Source organism: Ranitomeya variabilis, chromosome 3 (genome assembly GCF_051348905.1).
Source record: "Ranitomeya variabilis isolate aRanVar5 chromosome 3, aRanVar5.hap1, whole genome shotgun sequence".
NCBI lineage: Eukaryota > Metazoa > Chordata > Amphibia > Anura > Dendrobatidae > Ranitomeya > Ranitomeya variabilis.
The window spans coordinates 746,743,437-746,764,981 of record NC_135234.1 but is presented as its reverse complement, the minus strand read 5'-3'; the positions used below and the strand labels follow the sequence as shown (position 1 = coordinate 746,764,981).

General features: G+C 48.5%; 1 protein-coding gene across 8 annotated transcripts in view; it reads left to right on the top strand.

Moving 5' to 3' along the window:
- The window catches only part of FAT3 (FAT atypical cadherin 3), a 711,071-nt gene that overhangs the window by 434,167 nt on the left and 255,359 nt on the right, over positions 1 to 21,545 (top strand). For all 8 annotated transcript variants that reach the window (XM_077298543.1, XM_077298546.1, XM_077298544.1 and 5 more), the window contains one exon: positions 11,043 to 11,104. In XM_077298543.1, coding sequence (XP_077154658.1) covers positions 11,043 to 11,104 — 62 coding nt within the window. The remainder of the gene's footprint in view (positions 1 to 11,042; positions 11,105 to 21,545) is intronic.

The following is a 21,545-nucleotide window of genomic DNA, read 5'->3' as shown; positions in this document are numbered from 1 at the left end:
CTGACACCTGAAACCTCCAGCTGGTCAGGCTTTTTTCCTGCACTTATTAACCCCTCGGTATCCTGAAGACACTGAGCGGCCTAATTCACATAGGACAAATACCTGGGCGAGATATACCTGCCCCCGACTACCAGACCGACATGACTCTTACAATATATATGAGAGAGAACAAAATCTCTGTAATCCGTCATCCAATAGCTTTAATAGTAGACATTAAAACTCAGTGTATCCCGCTATCATATTGTATTATATTCAAGTAATTCCTTCTAATCTGGCATCCAATAGTCCAGAAAATCTGACATCGCTCTTTCTGGAAAAACTGAGTGGCAATAGCTAAAATATTCTGGCATTCGTTTTCTAAAAAAAAATAGATGACAATCCCTATGGAGAATTAAAGGGAGTCATTTAGCAAGTTTTTGCTGCCCCATCTGAAAGCAGCATGATGTAGGGGCAGAGACCCTGATTCCAGCGAGGACATCCAGCAGAGGGTGCATCACCGCGACTCAAAGTAACTACAGGACATTCCCCTGCACTCCATTCATTCCCCATCTTTTTACAACCAGGAGAACAGCTGCTTTAGCAGAGCTCCTGGGTGTAAAATGCTTTAACCCCTTCAGATGGATTTACTTCGTGGGACGTGACCAGAACGACGGAAGGTATGGGATATTGTTGTTTTTTTATTTTTCCTTTTTTACAGAACAAGGGTCTTCAGGTGGATTAAGAGTCTAATAAAATATTAAAACACCCTGTGTCTTTATTTCATTAAAGTACTTTTTAATAATGTGTGTGTGTGTGTTTTATTAACCATTTTGTGCTATTGGATTAATAATGGATAGGTGTCATAATTGACGCCTCTCCATTATTAATCTGGCTTAATGTCACCTTACAATAGCAAGGTGACATTAACCCTTCATTACCCCATATCCCACCGCTACACGGGAGTGGGAAGAGAGTGGCCAAGTGCCAGAATAGGCGCATCTTACAGATGTGCCTTTTCGGTGGTGGCTGGGGGCAGATGTTTGTAGCCAGGGGGGGCCAATAACCATGGACCCTCTCTAGGCTATTAATATCTGCCCTCAGTCACTGGCTTTACCACTCTGGCGGAGAAAATTGCGCGGGAGCCCACGCCAATTCTTTCCGCGATTTAATCCTTTAATTTAATAGCTAGAGGGCCAAATTTTGCACATACACACTACTAACATTAGTAGTGTGGAATATGTAATAAAAGAAGGGATATGAGATGGTTTACTGTATGTAACCCATGTCTCATATCCTGTCGGGTTTGGGAAGGAGAGAGCAAAAGCCGGCAATTGAATTACCTGCTTTTATGATATCCAGCGCTGTATGAAATATAAATATATATATACACTCACCGGCCACTTTATTAGGTACACCATGCTAGTAACGGGTTGGACCCCTTTTGCCTTCAGAACTGCCTCAATTCTTCGTGGCATAGATTCAACAAGGTGCTGGAAGCATTCCTCAGAGATTTTGGTCCATATTGACATGATGGCATCACACAGTTGCCGCAGATTTGTCGGCTGCACATCCCAAAGATGCTCCATACAAGGCAGGATGGATCCATGCTTTCATGTTGTTTACGCCAAATTCTGACCCTACCATCCGAATGTCGCAGCAGAAATCGAGACTCATCAGACCAAGCAACGTTTTTCCAATCTTCTACTGTCCAATTTCGATGAGCTTGTACAAATTGTAGCCTCAGTTTCCTGTTCTTAGCTGAAAGGAGTGGTACCCGGTGTGGTCTTCTGCTGCTGTAGCCCATCTGCCTCAAAGTTCGACGCACTGTGCGTTCAGAGATGCTCTTAGGCCTACCTTGGTTGTAACGGGTGGCGATTTGAGTCACTGTTGCCTTTCTATCAGCTCGAACCAGTCTGCCCATTCTCCTCTGACCTCTGGCATCAACAAGGCATTTCCGCCCACAGAACTGCCGCTCACTGGATTTTTTTTCTTTTTCGGGCCATTCTCTGTAAACCCTAGAGATGGTTGTGCGTGAAAATCCCAGTAGATCAGCAGTTTCTGAAATACTCAGACCAGCCCTTCTGGCACCAACAACCATGCCACGTTCAAAGGCACTCAAATCACCTTTCTTCCCCATACTGATGCTCGGTTTGAACTGCAGGAGATTGTCTTGACCATGTCTACATGCCTAAATGCACTGAGTTGCCGCCATGTGATTGGCTGATTAGAAATTAAGTGTTAACAAGAAGTTGGACAGGTGTACCTAATAAAGTGGCCAGTGAGTGTATATACCTATTCTATGTGTAGACATTTATTCTACCTTTTCTATTCTGTCAGTGTTATTTTACTGTACACCGCACTGAATTGCCGGCTTTTCTAGAGAACACCGCTGCGTATTTCTCGCAAGTCACATGCATGGTCCGTGTGTAATCCGTATTTTTCTCGCCCCCATAGACTTTCATTGGTGATTTTTTTGCGCAATACGGTGACAAACGCAGCATGCTGCGATTTTCTACAGCTGTACAAGACCGTATAATACGGATCAGTAAAATACGGCAGATAGGAGCTGGGCCATAGAGAATCATTGTACCGTATGCAATCCGTAGTTTCTGCACCTCTCATACGTCCGTAAAACTCGCTAGTGTGACGCCGGCCTAAAAGAAAGTCCCGACAGTGCAGAAAACCTGCGCCCCCACCCGACCCCAGGTTGTGTCTGGTATTGCTGGTCCGCCCAATTCTTTTCAAAGAAACTGCAATACCAAACAAAACCAGAAGATGGGTGTGGGGCTGTTCGGCCAAGTTTTTCCAAATTTTTGACAGCCTTTTAATTTCAGGTTACAGCTCACAATGTAGAGGGAAATAAGAGTCGGTGAGATTCATATTGGTACGGTTATAGCGATGGTTAGCTGTGGTGCCATATTTACATAAAATACAGTGTTTACCTCATCTATTCTCCTATCTGGCCCCTAAATTGTTTTTGCTGAACGTTCCCATGTCCTGACAGCTTGCTAATAAAGCTGCAATAGATGAGAGGAGCGTCTGCCAGGAGTCATTACGGTTCACAACTGTGAGTGTGATGACAGGGCTGAAAAAGCCGTCCTGTCCTCCTGACAGAACAATGTCTCCGCCATCGGCCTCCTACGCTGACGAGCTCTGAAGAGCCAGGGAAGGCTGCGGTGACGGGGAATCAAGTGGAGTCATGAAATCAGAAGGACGGACGAAGGTTTCGTTAAAACATTGGTGCTTCACGGTCCGAGGATGACCGTGATTTCCAGACCGGTCTCGGATCTACTGATCCAAACTCAACAGCCTCTTATAACTCGATTTTATTGAGACAGTCCCAAAAATTGGAAGACAAGAGGAGTCGTCCAGGAAAAATGACACGCCAAAAGGAATATTTCATTGTGCAAGGCTTTGCATGTAAAATGTTGGTAGGTTTGAGACCCTCATTGATCAGAGAAGATATCTTAGAATCCTAGAATGTTAGAGTTGGAAGGGACCTCCAGGGTCATCGTGTCCAACCAATTCTCAGTGCAGGATTCACTAACCCATCTCAGACAGATGTCTGTCCAGCCTCTGTTTGAAGACTTCCATGGAAGGAGAACTCACCACCTCTCGTGGCATTCTGTTCCACTCATTGATCACCCTCACTGTCAATTTTTTTTTCCTAATGTCTAATCTATACCTTCTCCCTCTCAATTTAATTCCATTTCTTCATCTGGAAAGGTGGAAACTGTGTGAAGTCTCATGCACATGTCCAAGGTGACGAGTGATTTTCACGGGTAGCACTCACACCTGGGATAGTCTATGAGGACATTTCCATGTCCTTGATTTTTTTTCACGGAGACATGTCCGATATTTATCCAAGGGTCGGATCAAAATCGACAATGCAGGTCAATGGGTCCGTGAAAAAAATCGGACTCAGATGACGATTTTCACGGACTCTCAGGAAGGAGAAGGTGGAAAACTTTTGTTTTTTTAAATTTCTCTTCGTACAAGAAAGTTGGATGACACTCGAACCAAACTCTGATCAGAATCATCGGTCCGTTTTTCTCGTACGTGGAAAGATCGGACGTCTGAATGAGGCCTAAGGGTGGAACGAAGATTCAATGTCATAGATTAACAAAACATCAGAAAGCAAGGTGGTAAAAGTGCAGACAAGAAAGGAAGATTGCAATCTATGTATCGTATGCAAGGGGGAAAATTGGGGAAAGTTTTATGTTCTAAGTGGAGATCACTTTTAGACCGGCATATTTCATAGTCGATATATGAACCGCAATGCCCAGACTGACCCTTGGTCTCCCGTCCCAAACTAACAGCCTCATAGACACATATGAGGTTGTATGTTGGGGTCAGATTGAGGTCCTATTTAAGCACCATTAAATCAGAACTTGTCCTAAAGGAGGGATTTCCACAAATTCATTCAAAAGCATTTTACAGTACCAACAAAGTGAATGACTTTTAAAGGGAATCTGTCAGCAGGTTTTGCTATGTAATCTAAGAGCAACATGATGTAGGGGCTGAGACACTGATCCCAGCGATGTGTCACTTACTGAGCTATGTTTTGCTATTTCAATTAAAATCAGTGTTTTATCATCAGATTATTACTAAAGGACTAGGTGTCTGGTGCCTCCTGGTCCAACCTCTGCCTCATCACTGATTAGCAGCTTTCTGTCAATATACAGTATACACAGGAAGCAGCCAATCAGTGGTGTGGGCGTGGTTATACAAGGCTCAGCATTCGGAGCTCTGCTGCAGAGAAAACTGTGATGGTTTCCAAATGACAGCATGCAGGCCAGTAAGTGATACATTGCTGGAATCAGGGTCTCAGCCTCTTTATCATACTGTCAGATTACCCAGCAAAAACAAAAAAGATTACTCTTTAAGTTGATCTCATCGACATGTTGTATTTTTTTCTTTGTTTGTTTTTGGTGAGAAACCGCAGCATGTTTATTTCTGTTGCAGAAACTCAACGTTTGTTGAATAGACACCGTGCAGATTTCAGACATGGATTTATCAATCGAAATCGGCATCATTTCCGCAACAAAACTGTGGACATAGTTACCTATTTATTCATGCCCCCAAAAATTGGCAGAACATTGTCAGTCCAGTGGATTTCAGGAACACCATTAAAATGAACGGGTAAAAACTGCTTCAAAAGGCATGTTACTTATTGGGTGGGAATATTTCCCCTGTGTACCTCCAGCAGAATCATGTAGAATACATGTGGATTTTGCAAAGGGTGAAATCCCCACTGATTCTGCTGTAAGAACTGACATGCTTCGAATTAAAAAAAAAGAAAAATCTAATTTCCCCAAGGACTTTGCATCCCTCCCCCCAAAAAAAGTAGCGTGTGGACGATGATCAGTTAAAACTCACCATTTTGCCTAGTACTGTAAAATACTGTGGATTTTACCCATAAAATCTGCACCAATTATATAACATGTGAACCTAGCCTCATAATTCCTTCTCCCTTGTTTTTGTCCTGTGCTGTATCCCTACCCAGAATATTTGCCATCTTTTATGGAGGGTCAGGATTTACTTAATTCGGATGGAGCGGAGCTGTGAAGCACCCGGCGCTTATTTCTGGGCAGAGGATTATATTCAATGAGGCATCTGAATTATCCTGCCTTCTCCCTTTTGCAAAAAAAATGTTTCATCTTGGCTGATGATGTAATGGGCAACAGGTGGCTCGGCCCCCATTTCTGTCTCGGCCTTTGTTTGGGGGGTTTTGTGTGCTGAATGAAAGGAGCGCCGCTGGTCTAACGGCTCCAATGAGCGGCTCCTCGAGGTCCTTTCAGCTGACCTCTTAAGCTTTTCAAAGTCTCCTTGAGTTTCCTTTTGCAGCGTTAAATAAAGTGCGTCCCTCCCCCCCTTTTGCAATGATCAATACTTAGTTAGGAAAAATGAAATGCAAAAATTGCGTCCTTGCACGGTGTTCCGTAGAAATTTTTGGCACACGCAGCATCTCCATCTGGAATTTGCTGTACCGCAGATCGCCGCTCGCAAATGACGTTTGTTTCATTTAGAAGCGGAAAATATGTGTTTTAATTAAAAGGCAGACTCTGGACACAGCGCAGAAATAAAGTGGCTTTTCGCTGTGACACACGGCATTAGTATCTGCCGTCAAAATCTGGCCAGGTTTGGTAATGGGGTTTATCACCACTGTCATTGCAATCATTTACAAACATATAGCAGCCACCGTATGATGCTACAATAATGAATTAGTTTCATGCCACCAGGCGGCTTTCATCTGAAAAGTAATGAGTCCGATTATGAGTCAAATTTTGAAAAAATATTGCTTCCCTTACCTATATTACCATACTTATTTACGGAAAGGGCTATATAGCATCTGTGGTTGTCCAACAGGGTGATCACAATGTCACTTTGCGACTTCACATCCAATTATGGTAAATGGAGTCGTGACCTCAACATGTAAGACACAAAAAGCCAACCCTATTAAAGTTTTGGGTACATATCACATGCAACCTGGCCAATCTCCTCCACATTGTAAATGTGCTAGATTGTTGATAGGACTCTGTAAGAAGCTCTCCTGTGTGACCTGGAGGTAGCGTGGTATAGGCTTAGGTTATATGTAGAATAGATTATCTCCAGGTCACACCAGTTGCTCAAAATTTAAAATAGTTGAATTGAATTGAAAAGCAGTGTGAGCAGCCTCTTCTTAACCCAGCACCCCTGGTATTTCCAGATCAGATAGGCGGGGTGGACAGCAGTGTGAGCAGCCTCTTCTTATCTCATATCCTTGGTATCTCCAGTATTAGATCAGGTAGACAGGGTGGACATTAGTGTGAGCAGCCTCTTCTTCCCTCAGCACACCTGGTATCTCCAGCATTAGATCAGATAGACAGGGTGGACAGCAGTGTGAGCAGCCTCTTCTTACCTCATATCCCTGGTATGTCCAGTATTAGATCAGATAGACATGGTGGACAGCAGTGTGACTAGCCTCTTCTTACCTCATATCCCTGATATTGCTAGTATTAGATCAGATAAACAGGTTGGACAGAAGTGTGAGCAGCATTTTATCTCATATCCGTGGTAGCTCCAGTATTAGATCAGATAGACAGGGAGGACAGCAGTGTGAGCAGCCTCTTCTTACCTCAGCACCCCTGGTATCTCCAGTATTAGATCAGATACACAGGGTGGACAGCAGTGTGAGCAGCCTCTTCTTACCTCAGCACCCCTGGTATCTCCAGTATTAGATCAGATACACAGGGTGGACAGCAGTGTGAGCAGCCTCTTCTTACCTCAGTACCCCTGGTATCTCCAGTATTAGATCAGATAGACAGGGTGGACTGCAGTGTGAGCAGCCTTTTCTTACCCCAGCACCTCTGGTACCTCCAGTATTAGATCAGATACACTGGGTGGACAGCAGTGAGCAGCCTCTTCTTACCTCAGCACCCCTGGTATCTCCAGTATTAGATCAGATACACAGGTTGGACAGCAGTGTGAGCAGCCTCTTCTTACCTCAGTACCCCTGGTATCTCCAGTATTAGATCTGATAGACAGGGTGGACAGCAGTGTGAGCAGCCTCTTCTTACCTCAGCACCCCTGGTATCTCCAGTATTAGATCAGATAGACAGGGTGGGCAGCAGTGTGAGCAGCCTCTTCTTACCTCAGCACCTCTGGTATCTCCAGTATTAGATCAGACAGACAGGGAGGACAGCAGTGTGAGCAGCCTATTCTTACCTCAGCACCTCTGGTATCTCCAGTATTAGATTAGATAGACAGGGAGGAGAGCCATGTGAGCAGCCGCTTCTTACCTCAGCACCCCTGGTATCTCCAGTATTAGATCAGATAGACAGGGAGGACAGTAGTGTGAGCAGCCTCTTCTTACCTCGGCAACCCTGGTATCTTCAGTACTAGATCAGATAGACGGAGAGGACAGCAGTGTGAGCAGCCTCTTCTTACCCCAGCACCTCTGGTACCTACAGTATTAGATCAGATACACTGGGTGGACAGCAGTGTGAGCAGCCTCTTCTTACCTCAGTACCCCTGGTATCTCCAGTATTAGATCAGATAGACAGGGTGGACTGCAGTGTGAGCAGCCTTTTCTTACCCCAGCACCTCTGGTACCTCCAGTATTAGATCAGATACACTGGGTGGACAGCAGTGAGCAGCCTCTTCTTACCTCAGCACCCCTGGTATCTCCAGTATTAGATCAGATACACAGGTTGGACAGCAGTGTGAGCAGCCTCTTCTTACCTCAGTACCCCTGGTATCTCCATTATTAGATCAGATAGACAGGGTGGACAGCAGTGTGAGCAGCCTCTTCTTACCTCAGCACCCCTGGTATCTCCAGTATTAGATCAGATAGACAGCGTGGGCAGCAGTGTGAGCAGCCTATTCTTACCTCAACACCTCTGGTATCTCCAGTATTAGATCAGATAGACAGGGTGGACAGCAGTGTGAGCAGCCTCTTCTTACCTCATATCCCTGGTATGTCCAGTATTAGATCAGATAGACATGGTGGACAGCAGTGTGACTAGCCTCTTCTTACCTCATATCCCTGGTATGTCCAGTATTAGATCAGATAGACAGGGAGGACAGCAGTGTGAGCAGCCTATTCTTACCTCAGCACCTCTGGTATCTCCAGTATTAGATTAGATAGACAGGGAGGAGAGCCATGTGAGCAGCCGCTTCTTACCTCAGCACCCCTGGTATCTCCAGTATTAGATCAGATAGACAGGGTGGACAGCAGTGTGAGCAGTCTCTTCTTACCTCAGCACTCCTGATATCTCCAGTATTAGATAGGGTGGCCAGCAGTGTGAGCAGTCTCTTCTTACCTCAGCACCCCTGCTATCTCCAGTACTAGATCAGATAGACAGGGTGGACAGCAGTGTGAGCAGCCTCCCCTTACCTCAGTACTCCTGATATCTCCAGTATTAGACAGGGTGGACAGCAGTGTGAGCAGTCTCTTCTTACCTCAGCACCCATGGTAAATCCAGTATTAGATCAGACAGACAGGGTGGACAGTAGTGGGAGCAGCCGCTTCTTACCTCAGATCCCCTATAAAATGCATTCCTATTGACCTGTGTGGGTTCCCTACCCTATAAACATCAGGTTTCTGTTACTGGAGCAGTATATTCCATCACATATAATACAAAATACCATTAGGGCAAATTTCACAGATTAAATCATAGGAGCAAAAGATGTAATCATAGGGGCGCCGGCGCAATAAGACTTAAACTGCTAATATCTCAGTAGAGATTTTTATATTTTTATGAAGATCTTCCAGTACTTCTCCAGTATTCCCACATGTGATTCTCCGTTTTGATCCATTTTGTTCTTTCCTACCACGTTTAGCCACAGACAGAGTCCGAGTATGTGAATTATTAAGATTAAGCCGATGCAGCCGGTACATTAGCTCCTGACAGTTATGTTTTCCGTTTATTACTAGGATATTGTTTGGACAGTTTGCCCCCCGGTTACTCCGAGCATTTCAGAATAGATCATTGTCTGCAAAGCCTGATACTTTGTACAATTTACCTTATTTTTACTTTTGCTTGAAACCAATAATAGATACTTGTGTACATGTATTTTTTTATTTTACTCGTTTTTATAGCGCAATCATATTCTGTAGCGCTTTACAGACATTATCATCACTGTCCCCATTGTCAGTTTGTCTCTGGAGTATTGGCGGAAAACCGGAATATAAATCCAACTCTATTGAAATGTCAGGTTGGTAAAACTCAAAGGCATGGCCTTAGGTATGGAGATTTTAGTTGAGAAAATGTTTGGTAAAAGTCACCCGCATTTTTGAAGACTAGACCCATTGACACATTCCTCCCTTACCTTAAAATGTTGTAACATGAATGCGAATCAACCCTGAAAACTGCGAAATTGAGACACATGAAAATGATCCTAGATGAATCTATCAATTTGCATTACATGCATCAGATCTTTATGTGTAATAAATATATAATGTGCCCTTACCGAGAAAGGAAAAGAGGTTCAACTCATCGAATAATAACATAGAAGCATGTAGAAAAAAAGCAAAGAAGACCCAAAGAGTAGAAAAATAAAATATATTTTATTGCATCAATTACGGTATATTTAAAAAATGTGTAGACTAGGGTGATGACATTAGGTGGCAAAAAAAATTGGCATCACAATAGAGTAAGGCAAAAAGTAGTATATATACTATAAAATGCAAAACAAAGCAAAAAATGTATAATAAATTGCAAAATAAGACATCAGAAAAAAAGCTACAAACCCATTTGTAATAAATAGTAATTGAATAAAATAATAGTATGACCCAGCGATCGCTTGATCATCTCTTCTGTCTCCAGTGCAACCACGCCATTTCTGAGGCAGAAACCATAAAATGCCATAATCTTGACCAAGAGATCACTTGATCATCTCTGCTGTCTCTAATGCAACCATGCCAATTAGAGCCTTTTCAGAGGCAGAAATCATAACATGCCAAAAACTTGACCTAGCAATCACTTGATCATCTCTGCTGTCTCTAATGCAACCATGCCAATTAGAGCCTTTTCAGAGGCAGAAATCATAACATGCCAAAAACTTGACCTAGCAATCACTTGATCATCTCTGCTGTCTCTAATGCAACCATGTCAATTAGAGCCTTTTCAGAGGCAGAAATCATAACGTGCCAGAAACTTGACCCAGCGATCACTTGATCATCCCTGTCATCTCCAATGCAACCACACCATTTAGAGCCATTTCAGATGCAGAATTCATAATATGCCAGAAACTTGACCCAGCGATCACTTGATCATCTCTGTTGTCTCCAGTGCAACCACGCCATTTAGAGCCTTTTCGAAGGCCGAAACCATAAAATGTCAGAAACTTGACCAATTCTACACCACCTTCCGTACATCCTAATAATACACTTTAGTGACAGTCGTAAAAGAAAGGGGTTAAACGGTGCCGCGATTGGCCATTATGCTTTGCATGGATCTAAGAGTCTTCGAGCCGTGATATTTCTACAGCCATAAATGACTTAATGACAAATTTTCCAACCCTTATGCTGAAGATTATAGAAGAAAGTGAAACGTTGTCTTTTTTTTTCTTTCCTTTAGGTCTCATTACCACGACATCAAGAAAGTTGGATCGCGAACAACAAGCAGAGCATTTTCTTGAGGTAATGACTAAGAGTTTATTCTAAGTTATTTCATTTGTGCTGTAGTCAATGCCAGGTAATAAAATGTCTTCGCATTGTGAATAGTGTTGAGCATTCCGATACCGCAAGTATCGGGTATCGGCCGATACTTGCGGTATCGGAATTCCGATACCGGGATTCCGATACTTGCCGCGTATCGGATACCGGAATCGGAAGTTCTAAGATTCAAAAAGCAGAAATTCAGCCAATGAGATTGATTCCAAGTGTGGGCACATCCTGTTTAGCATGGAGGGCATGAAACTACTGGCAAGGCTGTGATTGGCTGGTGTAATGATGTCATGATGCAGTTTAAAAGTCGCTGGCGCCATTTTGCGATCACTCTGCTGTGAATTCAGTTAGTGACAGGACGCTGTTTGCTGACTGAGGGACAGTTTAGAGATAGCGATTTGCTTCTTTGTGCTTTCCAAAGGCTAATTTAGCAACCGCTGTGTTCACCTACTATTCACCTTGCTTTTGCCTTGTAGCGCTGTTTTCACAGCGATCTGCAGGGTCTGTGTGTGTGTGTGTGTGAGTGCAGCCCAGTCTCCAGTCTGAGTGCAGCCACATAGGCCATCCATAGTTGGTTGTATTCAGTTCAGGGAGGGTGGTTCATTGCCTCATACTGTTCCTTTTTTTTTTTTTTTTCCCAAGTAGTGTAGTCTGCTGCTAATTTATTCAAAAAAATCCTATTAGTGTCTTTCCACCCGTCTCCAGCTAATTTGTGGAAAAACACTACATAGGATAAAGTAGAGGAGGGTTTTTGGGCCTTGCAGCGCCGTTTACGGCTGTCTGCACGGTCTCCGTGTGACTGCAGCTCGCCCTGTAATCTGTGAGCAGCTGTAGCCTGGTTGTCTCCAGCTCAGGGTTTTTCACTGCGTCATACCGCCAAATCAATTTTCTTTTTTTTCAAAGTAGTGTAGTCTGCTGCTAATTAATTTAAAAAAATCCTATTAGTGTCTTTCCACCCGTCTCCAGCTAATTTGTGGAAAAACACTACATAGGATAAAGTAGAGGAGGGTTTTTGGGCCTTGCAGCGCCGTTTACGGCTGTCTGCACGGTCTCCGTGTGACTGCAGCTCGCCCTGTAATCTGTGAGCAGCTGTAGCCTGGTTGTCTCCAGCTCAGGGTTTTTCACTGCGTCATACCGCCAAATCAATTTTCTTTTTTTTCAAAGTAGTGTAGTCTGCTGCTAATTAATTTAAAAAAATCCTATTAGTGTCTTTCCACCCGTCTCCAGCTAATTTGTGGAAAAACACTACATAGGATAAAGTAGAGGAGGGTTTTTGGGCCTTGCAGCGCCGTTTACGGCTGTCTGCACGGTCTCCGTGTGACTGCAGCTCGCCCTGTAATCTGTGAGCAGCTATAGCCTGGTTGTCTCCAGCTCAGGGTTTTTCACTGCGTCATACCGCCAAATCAATTTTCTTTTTTTTCAAAGTAGTGTAGTCTGCTGCTAATTAATTTAAAAAAATCCTATTAGTGTCTTTCCACCCGTCTCCAGCTAATTTGTGGAAAAACACTACATAGGATAAAGTAGAGGAGGGTTTTTGGGCCTTGCAGCGCCGTTTACGGCTGTCTGCACGGTCTCCGTGTGACTGCAGCTCGCCCTGTAATCTGTGAGCAGCTATAGCCTGGTTGTCTCCAGCTCAGGGTTTTTCACTGCGTCATACCGCCAAATCAATTTTCTTTTTTTTCAAAATAGTGTAGTCTGCTGCTAATTTATTCAAAAAAATCCTATTAGTGTCTTTCCACCCGTCTCCAGCTAATTTGTGGAAAAACACTACATAGGATAAAGTAGAGGAGGGTTTTTGGGCCTTGTAGCGCCGTTTACGTCTGTCTGCACGGTCTCCGTGTGACTGCAGCTCTATCTGTTGTCAGTTCAGCCCCCAAAAAATAAATAAATAATAAAGTTCACCAAACACACCAGTTACACCACTTTACATTTCTGTAGGCCACATTAGCTCATATTTGTGTCTAGTCCACACTTTAGATAATTAGTGCTTCTTATACCTGTTAGGAGGAGTTGCTCAGGAATAAGCACACAAATCCGTTAGTACTTTTCTGCTTATCTTTATCAGTCAACCAAGATGAAGAAGGCAGTGAGTAAGGCACGGGGGCGTGGGAGCCGTCGCGGAGCAGGGAGGGGACGTGGGGATTCTGTGCCTGCTGCGGGCACCGGTGACTCATCAGCACCCACTTTCACCAGGCAACAGTCGTTCATGCGAAGCTTTGTGTCCGAGCGCCGTACACCGCTGCTGCGTGAAGAACAAATTGAAGCTGTTGTCGGATGGATGGCAGCTAATGCATCAACTTCCATTAGTGCCACATCCTCTCAGACACAGAGCACTGGAGAGCAGCCATCTGTCTCTTCACCACCTGCCAAATTGCCCAGGCAGACAGAGAGCCCAGGACAGGAGCCGTCTCTACTTCTGTTCTCTGAATCTCTTGGCTTGGAAACAGGGGGCCAGCCAAGCAGCATTGGAGAAATGGAAGAAGAGGCAGGGTGCAGTGATGCCCAACAGCTTTTTCTGTCTTCCTCTGAAGAGGCGGGTGGGCCAGTGGCTCCGGTCACCACATCGCAGGCCGCATCAGCTGATGATGACACTCAGGTGCCACTTACTGGTGCGTGCTCTGCTGCTGAGACTACCCAGGAGGAGCAGTTGGGGGCAGAGGGTAGTGTAGATGATGAGGTCCTCGACCCATCTTGGCGTGAGGGACAGGAAGGTGGTGGGAGCAGCTCTGAGGAAGAGATTCCCCGTACGGCCCAAAGAGGGAGAGGGAGGGGGAAGACTGCGGATCCTGCAGCCTCCGCTTTGGCACCCGTTAGGAGCATGTCTCTTCCAAAAGCAAAAAAGGGCGCTCCCAAGACTTGCAGTGCCTGGTCCTTTTTTGACACAGTTGCAGATGACATTTGCTATGTCAGATGCAACGTGTGTCATCAAAAAGTCAAAAGAGGTCGAAATGTCAGCAACCTCAATACCTCCAACATGTGGAAACATGTGCGCAACAGGCACCCGGCGGAGTTAGAAAAACACACTGAAGAGGTAGGCCAACCAACAGCGGCAGCTACCACCTCTTCAGCTCGTGTTGCCTCTTCCTCTACCTCACACGCAGCTGGTTCGGCGTCCTCCCAGGATCGCCGTGGAAGAACCTCTGCCCCTGTTGTCCAGAGACCCGCTGTAATTCCACCCGCAGCGCCACTTTCCCAGTCATCCACACACTCCCAGCCCAGTCTACAGCCATCGGTAGTACAGGCATGGGAGAAAAGGCGGCCTTTCTCGTCAAACCACCCACGAGCACAGGCTCTGACTGCAGGCATTGCCAAACTTCTGTCACTGGAAATGCTGTCATTCAGGCTGGTGGAGACTGACAGCTTCCGTGACTTCATGTCATTGGCAGTCCCACAGTACAAAGTGCCCAGCCGCTTTTACTTCAGCAGGCAAGCCGTCCCTGCCCTGCAGAAGCATGTGGAGGGACACATAAAACACGCGCTACTGAACGCCGTCAGTAGCAAGGTCCACCTCACCACCGATGCGTGGACCAGTCAACATGGACAGGGGCGATACCTTTCCCTCACTGCCCATTGGGTTAATGTCGTTGAGCCGGGTACAGACCGTGCGAGTGGCGCAGGACGTGTCCTGCCCACTCCAAGGATTGCAGGAATCCATTCTGTACGCATTGACTCCTCCTCTTACACCAGTTCCTCAGAATCATCGCTGCAGGAGCCGTCACAGTCCACCTCCACATGGACCCGTGATGAACGTGTACCTGTTACGACCGACATGAGCACAGCCGTGGCCAAACGTCAACAGGCCGTCTTGAAATTAATTTTCTTGGGGAATCGTAGCCACACAGCGCAGGAGCTCTGCAATGCCATCAAGCAGGAGAGCGATGTGTGGTTTGTGCCAGCGAATCTCCAGCCAGGCATGGTAGTGTGTGATAATGGCCGAAATCTGGTGGCAGCTCTGGGCCTCGGCAACCTCACTCACATCCCATGTCTGGCACATGTGCTCAATTTGGTCGTGCAGAGCTTTTTGAGGGACTATCCGGATCTTGATGCACTGCTGCACAAGGTCCGCCTAGAGTGTGCTCACTTGCGGCGTTCCAGCACGGCAAAAGCGCGCATTGCGGCTCTGCAGCGCCGACACCGCCTGCCGGAACATCGCATCATATGTGACCTACCTACCAGGTGGAATTCCACGTTACATATGTTGGAGCGGTTGTGTGAGCAGCAGCAAGCTGTAATGGAGTACCAGCTGCTTCAGGCGCAAAAAAGTCGCAGTCAGCGCCGTACAGACTTCACAACCACAGAGTGGGCCACTATGAATGACGTCTGCCAGGTTTTGCGTCCCTTTGATTATTCCACGCGGATGGCGAGTGCAGATGATGCACTAGTCAGCATGACTGTCCCCCTTATCTGCCTGCTTGAAAAATCACTGCAAGCGCTAAGGGATGATGTTGTGGAAGAGGTGGAGGATGAGGATTCACCATTTCCATCATCTTCTGGACAGTCAGCGCCACGTGGTTCCTCACAAACGCGTAGGCAGGGGACCGTTTGTGAGGAGGATGAGGAGGAGTCAATGGAGGAGGAAGACATCCGTCCAGAGGAGGGAGTTACACAATTGTCCAGTACTCAGTGTGTACAGCGAGGGTGGGGTGATGACGAGCGGGCAGAGATCACGCCTCCAGCAGGGGACAGCGTTTCTTGGGCAGTTGGCAGTCTGCAGCACATGGTGGATTACATGCTGCAGTGCCTGAGAAACGACCGCCGCATCGCCCACATTCTCAACATGTCTGATTATTGGGTGTTCACCCTCCTCGATCCTCGCTACCGGGACAACGTAGAAAGCCTCATCACACCGTTGAACCGGGAGCGAAAAATGCGGGAGTACCAAGACACACTGGTCAATTCCATCATCTTCTCCATTCCAACTGAGAGAAGTGCTGCTAGTGCATTCCAAAGCAGCTCAGTGCGTCCAGGCCGTGGTGGAGGCTCTGCACAAAGAGGGAGCAGAAGCAGTGCCTCTGCCCAAGGCAAGACCAGTATGGCCGAACTGTGGCACAGTTTTCTGTGCCCGCCACAAAAGTCTACACCATCACAGACGGCTCCAGTCAGCAGGAGGCAACGGTTCCGTCAGATGGTGACAGACTACATGTCTTGCCCTCTTGCTGTACTCCCAGACGGCTCTTCCCCTTTCAAGTTTTGGGTCTCAAAGCTGGATACATGGCCAGAGCTAAGCCAGTATGCATTGGAGGTGCTGTCTTGCCCTGCGGCCAGTGTATTATCGGAACGTGTCTTTAGTGCTGCAGGTGGTGTACTAACTGACCGTCGCATGCGACTATCCTCCGATAACGTTGACCGGCTTACTTTCCTGAAAATGAACAAGGCCTGGATCTCGCCGGAATTTGCCACTCCTCCTCCTGATTGAATAATTAGGTCACTGTATACGTTATCCAGGTCTCCTGTTGTGTTCATCTTTCTACCACCTGAACTTAAATTCCTGGGCTCCAACACCGCCAGTTGAGGCTCAGACGTGCCGTCTGCACAGTCAAAACATACGACCCAGTGTTATTGGGTTTCAGTAATGTCAGCTGATCCCCAGCTGTGTAGCCGGCAATGTGTCATGCGACCGCCACGCTGACACAACAACTGAAATGTAAGGGAATCTGTCCCCCCCCCCCCAAGGCGTTTGTTACTGAAAGAGCCACCTTGTGCAGCAGTAATGCTGCCCAAGGAAAAGGTAGCTATTTTTGTTTAGCTCCTTGCACACGCAGAACTTAACACTTATAAAATGTGTCCACTGATACCGTAAAACCGTCCCGGAGGTGGGACTTTACTTCGTAATGTGACGCAGCCCAGCCGTCATTCCTACCCCCCCGGCGCCGCGCACCGGCTCCTCAGCGTTGTTTTATTCCGTCCTGGAGCCTGCGCTGTTATGTTATCCCGTGGCCAGGCACACTTAGCGCTGCCCGTCTTCTGGCATCATTTGGTGTCTGGATGGCTGCGCCTGTGCGGCCGCGCTGGCAGAGAGCCCGCCTCGCAGTGTCTTCTGATTTAATCCCACTGGGGGCCTGGGATCCATGGACATGCGCAGTGCATATCTGAACCTCCACCTCTCACTCATTTCCCTATGGCTTCTTCAGACTGTTCGGTGTCAGCTGGTCCCTAACAGCATGCCACGGCCGTGACACCGCACAGTCTGAAGAAGCCATAGGGAGATGAGTGAGAGGTGGAGGTTCAGATATGCAGTGCGCATGTCCATGGATCCCAGGCCCCCAGTGGGATTAAATCAGAAGACACTGCGAGGCGGGCTCTCTGCCAGCGCGGCCGCACAGGCGCAGCCATCCAGACACCAAATGATGCCAGAAGACGGGCAGCGCTAAGTGTGCCTGGCCACGGGATAACATAACAGCGCAGGCTCCTTGACGGAATAAAACAACGCTGAGGAGCCGGTGCGCGGCGCCGGGGGGGTAGGAATGACGGCTGGGCTGCGTCACATTACGAAGGAAAGTCCCACCTCCGGGACGGTTTTACGGTTGCAGGGGACACATTTTATAAGTGTTTAGTTCTGTGTTTGCAAGGAGCATGATGAAAAGAGCCACCTTTTCCTTTTGCATCTTTTGTGCTGCACAAGCTGGCTCTTTCAGCTACAAACGCCTTGGGGGGGGGTTAAAGGTTCCCTTTCGACTTTCTCAGGCTTCGGCCTACATTGTGTTCCTCTGCTTTTCCACCTGTCCCTGGGCTCCAACACCGCCAGTTGCCGTCCAGAAGTGCTGTACGCACAGTCAACAGTCCCTCCTCTGTTATTGGGGTTCAGTAACGTCAGCTGTTCCCCTGCTGTGTGTGTGGCAATCCCTCCTACCTCCTCCAACCTCCTCCTCCTCCACCCGTCCCTGGGCTCCAACACCGCCAGTTGCCGTCCAGAAGTGCTGTACGCACAGTCAACAGTCCCTCCTCTGTTATTGGGGTTCAGTAACGTCAGCTGTTCCCCTGCTGTGTGTGTGGCAATCCCTCCTACCTCCTCCTACCTCCTCCAACCTCCTCCTCCTCCACCTGCCCCTGGGCTCCAACACCGCCAGTTGCCGTCCAGAAGTGCTGTACGCACAGTCAACAGTCCCTCCTCTGTTATTGGGGTTCAGTAACGTCAGCTGTTCCCCTGCTGTGTGTGTGGCAATCCCTCCTACCTCCTCCAACCTCCTCCTCCTCCAACCGTCCCTGGGCTCCAACACCGCCAGTTGCCGTCCAGAAGTGCTGTACGCACAGTCAACAGTCCCTCCTCTGTTATTGGGGTTCAGTAACGTCAGCTGTTCCCCTGCTGTGTGTGTGGCAATCCCTCCTACCTCCTCCAACCTCCTCCTCCTCCACCCGTCCCTGGGCTCCAACACCGCCAGTTGCCGTCCAGAAGTGCTGTACGCACAGTCAACAGTCCCTCCTCTGTTATTGGGGTTCAGTAACGTCAGCTGTTCCCCTGCTGTGTGTGTGGCAATCCCTCCTACCTCCTCCAACCTCCTCCTCCTCCACCCGTCCCTGGGCTCCAACACCGCCAGTTGCCGTCCAGAAGTGCTGTACGCACAGTCAACAGTCCCTCCTCTGTTATTGGGGTTCAGTAACGTCAGCTGTTCCCCTGCTGTGTGTGTGGCAATCCCTCCTACCTCCTCCTACCTCCTCCAACCTCCTCCTCCTCCACCTGCCCCTGGGCTCCAACACCGCCAGTTGCCGTCCAGAAGTGCTGTACGCACAGTCAACAGTCCCTCCTCTGTTATTGGGGTTCAGTAACGTCAGCTGTTCCCCTGCTGTGTGTGTGGCAATCCCTCCTACCTCCTCCAACCTCCTCCTCCTCCAACCGTCCCTGGGCTCCAACACCGCCAGTTGCCGTCCAGAAGTGCTGTACGCACAGTCAACAGTCCCTCCTCTGTTATTGGGGTTCAGTAACGTCAGCTGTTCCCCTGCTGTGTGTGTGGCAATCCCTCCTACCTCCTCCAACCTCCTCCTCCTCCACCCGTCCCTGGGCTCCAACACCGCCAGTTGCCGTCCAGAAGTGCTGTACGCACAGTCAACAGTCCCTCCTCTGTTATTGGGGTTCAGTAACGTCAGCTGTTCCCCTGCTGTGTGTGTGGCAATCCCTCCTACCTCCTCCAACCTCCTCCTCCTCCACCCGTCCCTGGGCTTCAACACCGCCAGTTGCCGTCCAGAAGTGCTGTACGCACAGTCAACAGTCCCTCCTCTGTTATTGGGGTTCAGTAACGTCAGCTGTTCCCCTGCTGTGTGTGTGGCAATCCCTCCTACCTCCTCCAACCTCCTCCAACCTCCTCCTCCTCCACCTGCCCCTGGGCTCCAACACCGCCAGTTGCCGTCCAGAAGTGCTGTACGCACAGAGCCAAACACCTCGCCAATGTGTTAGTGGGGTTCAGCACCGCCAGCTGTTCCCCTGCTGTGTATACGGCAACGTGTACTGCGACCGCCACGCAGGCACAACAAGTTAAATGTAAGGGAACCTGACCCCCCCCCCCCCCAGGCGTTTGTTACTGAAGGAGCCACCTTGTGCAGCAGTAATGATGCAAAGGGAAAAAGTGCCTCTTTTCGTGATGCTCCTTGCACATGCTGAACCAAACACTTATGAAATGTGTCCCCACACAGCGTTAAACCGTCCGGTAGGTGGAACTTTCCTTTGTCGTGTGACGCAGCACAGCCATCATTTTTACCCCCTTGGCGCCGTGCGCCGCCTCCTCAGCGTTGTTTTAATCTGTCCCGGAGCCTGCGCTGTTAGGTTAGCCCTTGGCCATGCACACATGTTGCGCTGCCCGTCTTCTGACCTCATTTGGTGTCAGGCTGGCTGCGCCTGTGCGGGTGCGCTGGTCGAGATCCCGCCTCGCAGTGTCGTCTAATGTAATCCCACCGCGGGCCTGTGATCCGTGCCCGTGCGCAGTGCATATCCTCTCCTCTCACTCCCCTCCCTACGGCTTCTTCAGACTGTGCGATGTCAGCTGGTCCCTAATAGCATGCCACGGCCGTGACACCGCACAGTCTGAAAAAGCCGTAGGGAGGGGAGTGAGAGGAGAGGATATGCACTGCGCACGGGCACGGATCACAGGCCCGCGGTGGGATTACATTAGACGACACTGCGAGGCGGGATCTCGGCCAGCGCACCCGCACAGGCGCAGCCAGCCTGACACCAAATGATGTCAGAAGACGGGCAGCGCAAAATGTGTGCATGGCCAAGGGCTAACCTAACAGCCCAGGCTCCGGGACAGATTAAAACAACGCTGAGGAGGCGGCGCACGGCGCCAAGGGGGTAAAAATGATGGCTGTGCTGCGTCACACGACAAAGGAAAGTTCCACCTACCGGACGGTTTAACGCTGTGAGGGGACACATTTCATAACTGTTAGGTTCCGCATGTGCAAGGACCATAATTAAAAGAGCTAAGTTTACCTTTTCCAGCATTAGTGCTGTACACAATGGCTCTTTCAGCTACAAACGCCTGGGGGGGGGGGGGGGGGTTAAAGGTTTCCTTTCAACTTGCTCGAGTGCAGGCTTCGGCCTACACTCCGCTCCCCCTGCTCCTCCTGCTGACCCTGGGCTCCAACACCGCCAGTTGGGGCCCGGTACTGCTAGCTGCACAGAGAAAAACACCTCGCCAATGTGTCAGTGGGGTCCAGCACCGCCAGCTGTTCCCCTGCTGTGTAGCCGGCAACGTGTCCTGCAAAAGTCACGCAGACACAACACACCCAAAGCTGCCGCCTGTGCAGGCTTCGGCCTACACTCCCCTCCCCCTGCTCCTCCTCCTCCTGCTCCTCCTCCTGCTGTCCCTGGGCTCTAACACACCGCCAGTTTTTGCCCAGATGTGCTAGCTGCACAGAGAAAAACACCAGCCAATGTGTCAGTGGGGTCCAGCACCGCCAGCTGTTCCCCTGCTGTGCAGCCGGCAACGTGTCCTGCAAAAGCCACGCAGACACAAGAACTGAAATTGAAGGGAACCTGTCCCCCCTCCCCCAGGCGTTTTTACGTTATCCAGCCACCTTGTACAGCGGTAATGCTGCATGTGTGCAAGGTGGCTCAGAAACGTATTCTCCTCGCACATGTGGAACTGAAAACACGTCTGCAATGTGTCCTCTGTGTGACCATTTAACCGTCCCGGTGGTGTGACTTTCCTTTGTAATGACACGCTGCAACCCCCTTGGTAGCGCTGCCCGTCTTCTGGCATCATGGTTTGGCTGCCTGCGCCTCTGCGGCCGCCCTGACCCACACAACGCCCCTCGGTGTCTTATTTATTGGGACTGCGAGGGTGTGATTGATGGGCAGGATCAGTGCATCAGTTCGCCTGTCCCTCCTCTCCTTCCGCCTTCTTCGGACTGTGCGGCTTCATGGCCGTGGCATGCGATAAGGGATCAGATGACGCCGCACAGTCTGAAGCGGGTGTAAGGACCC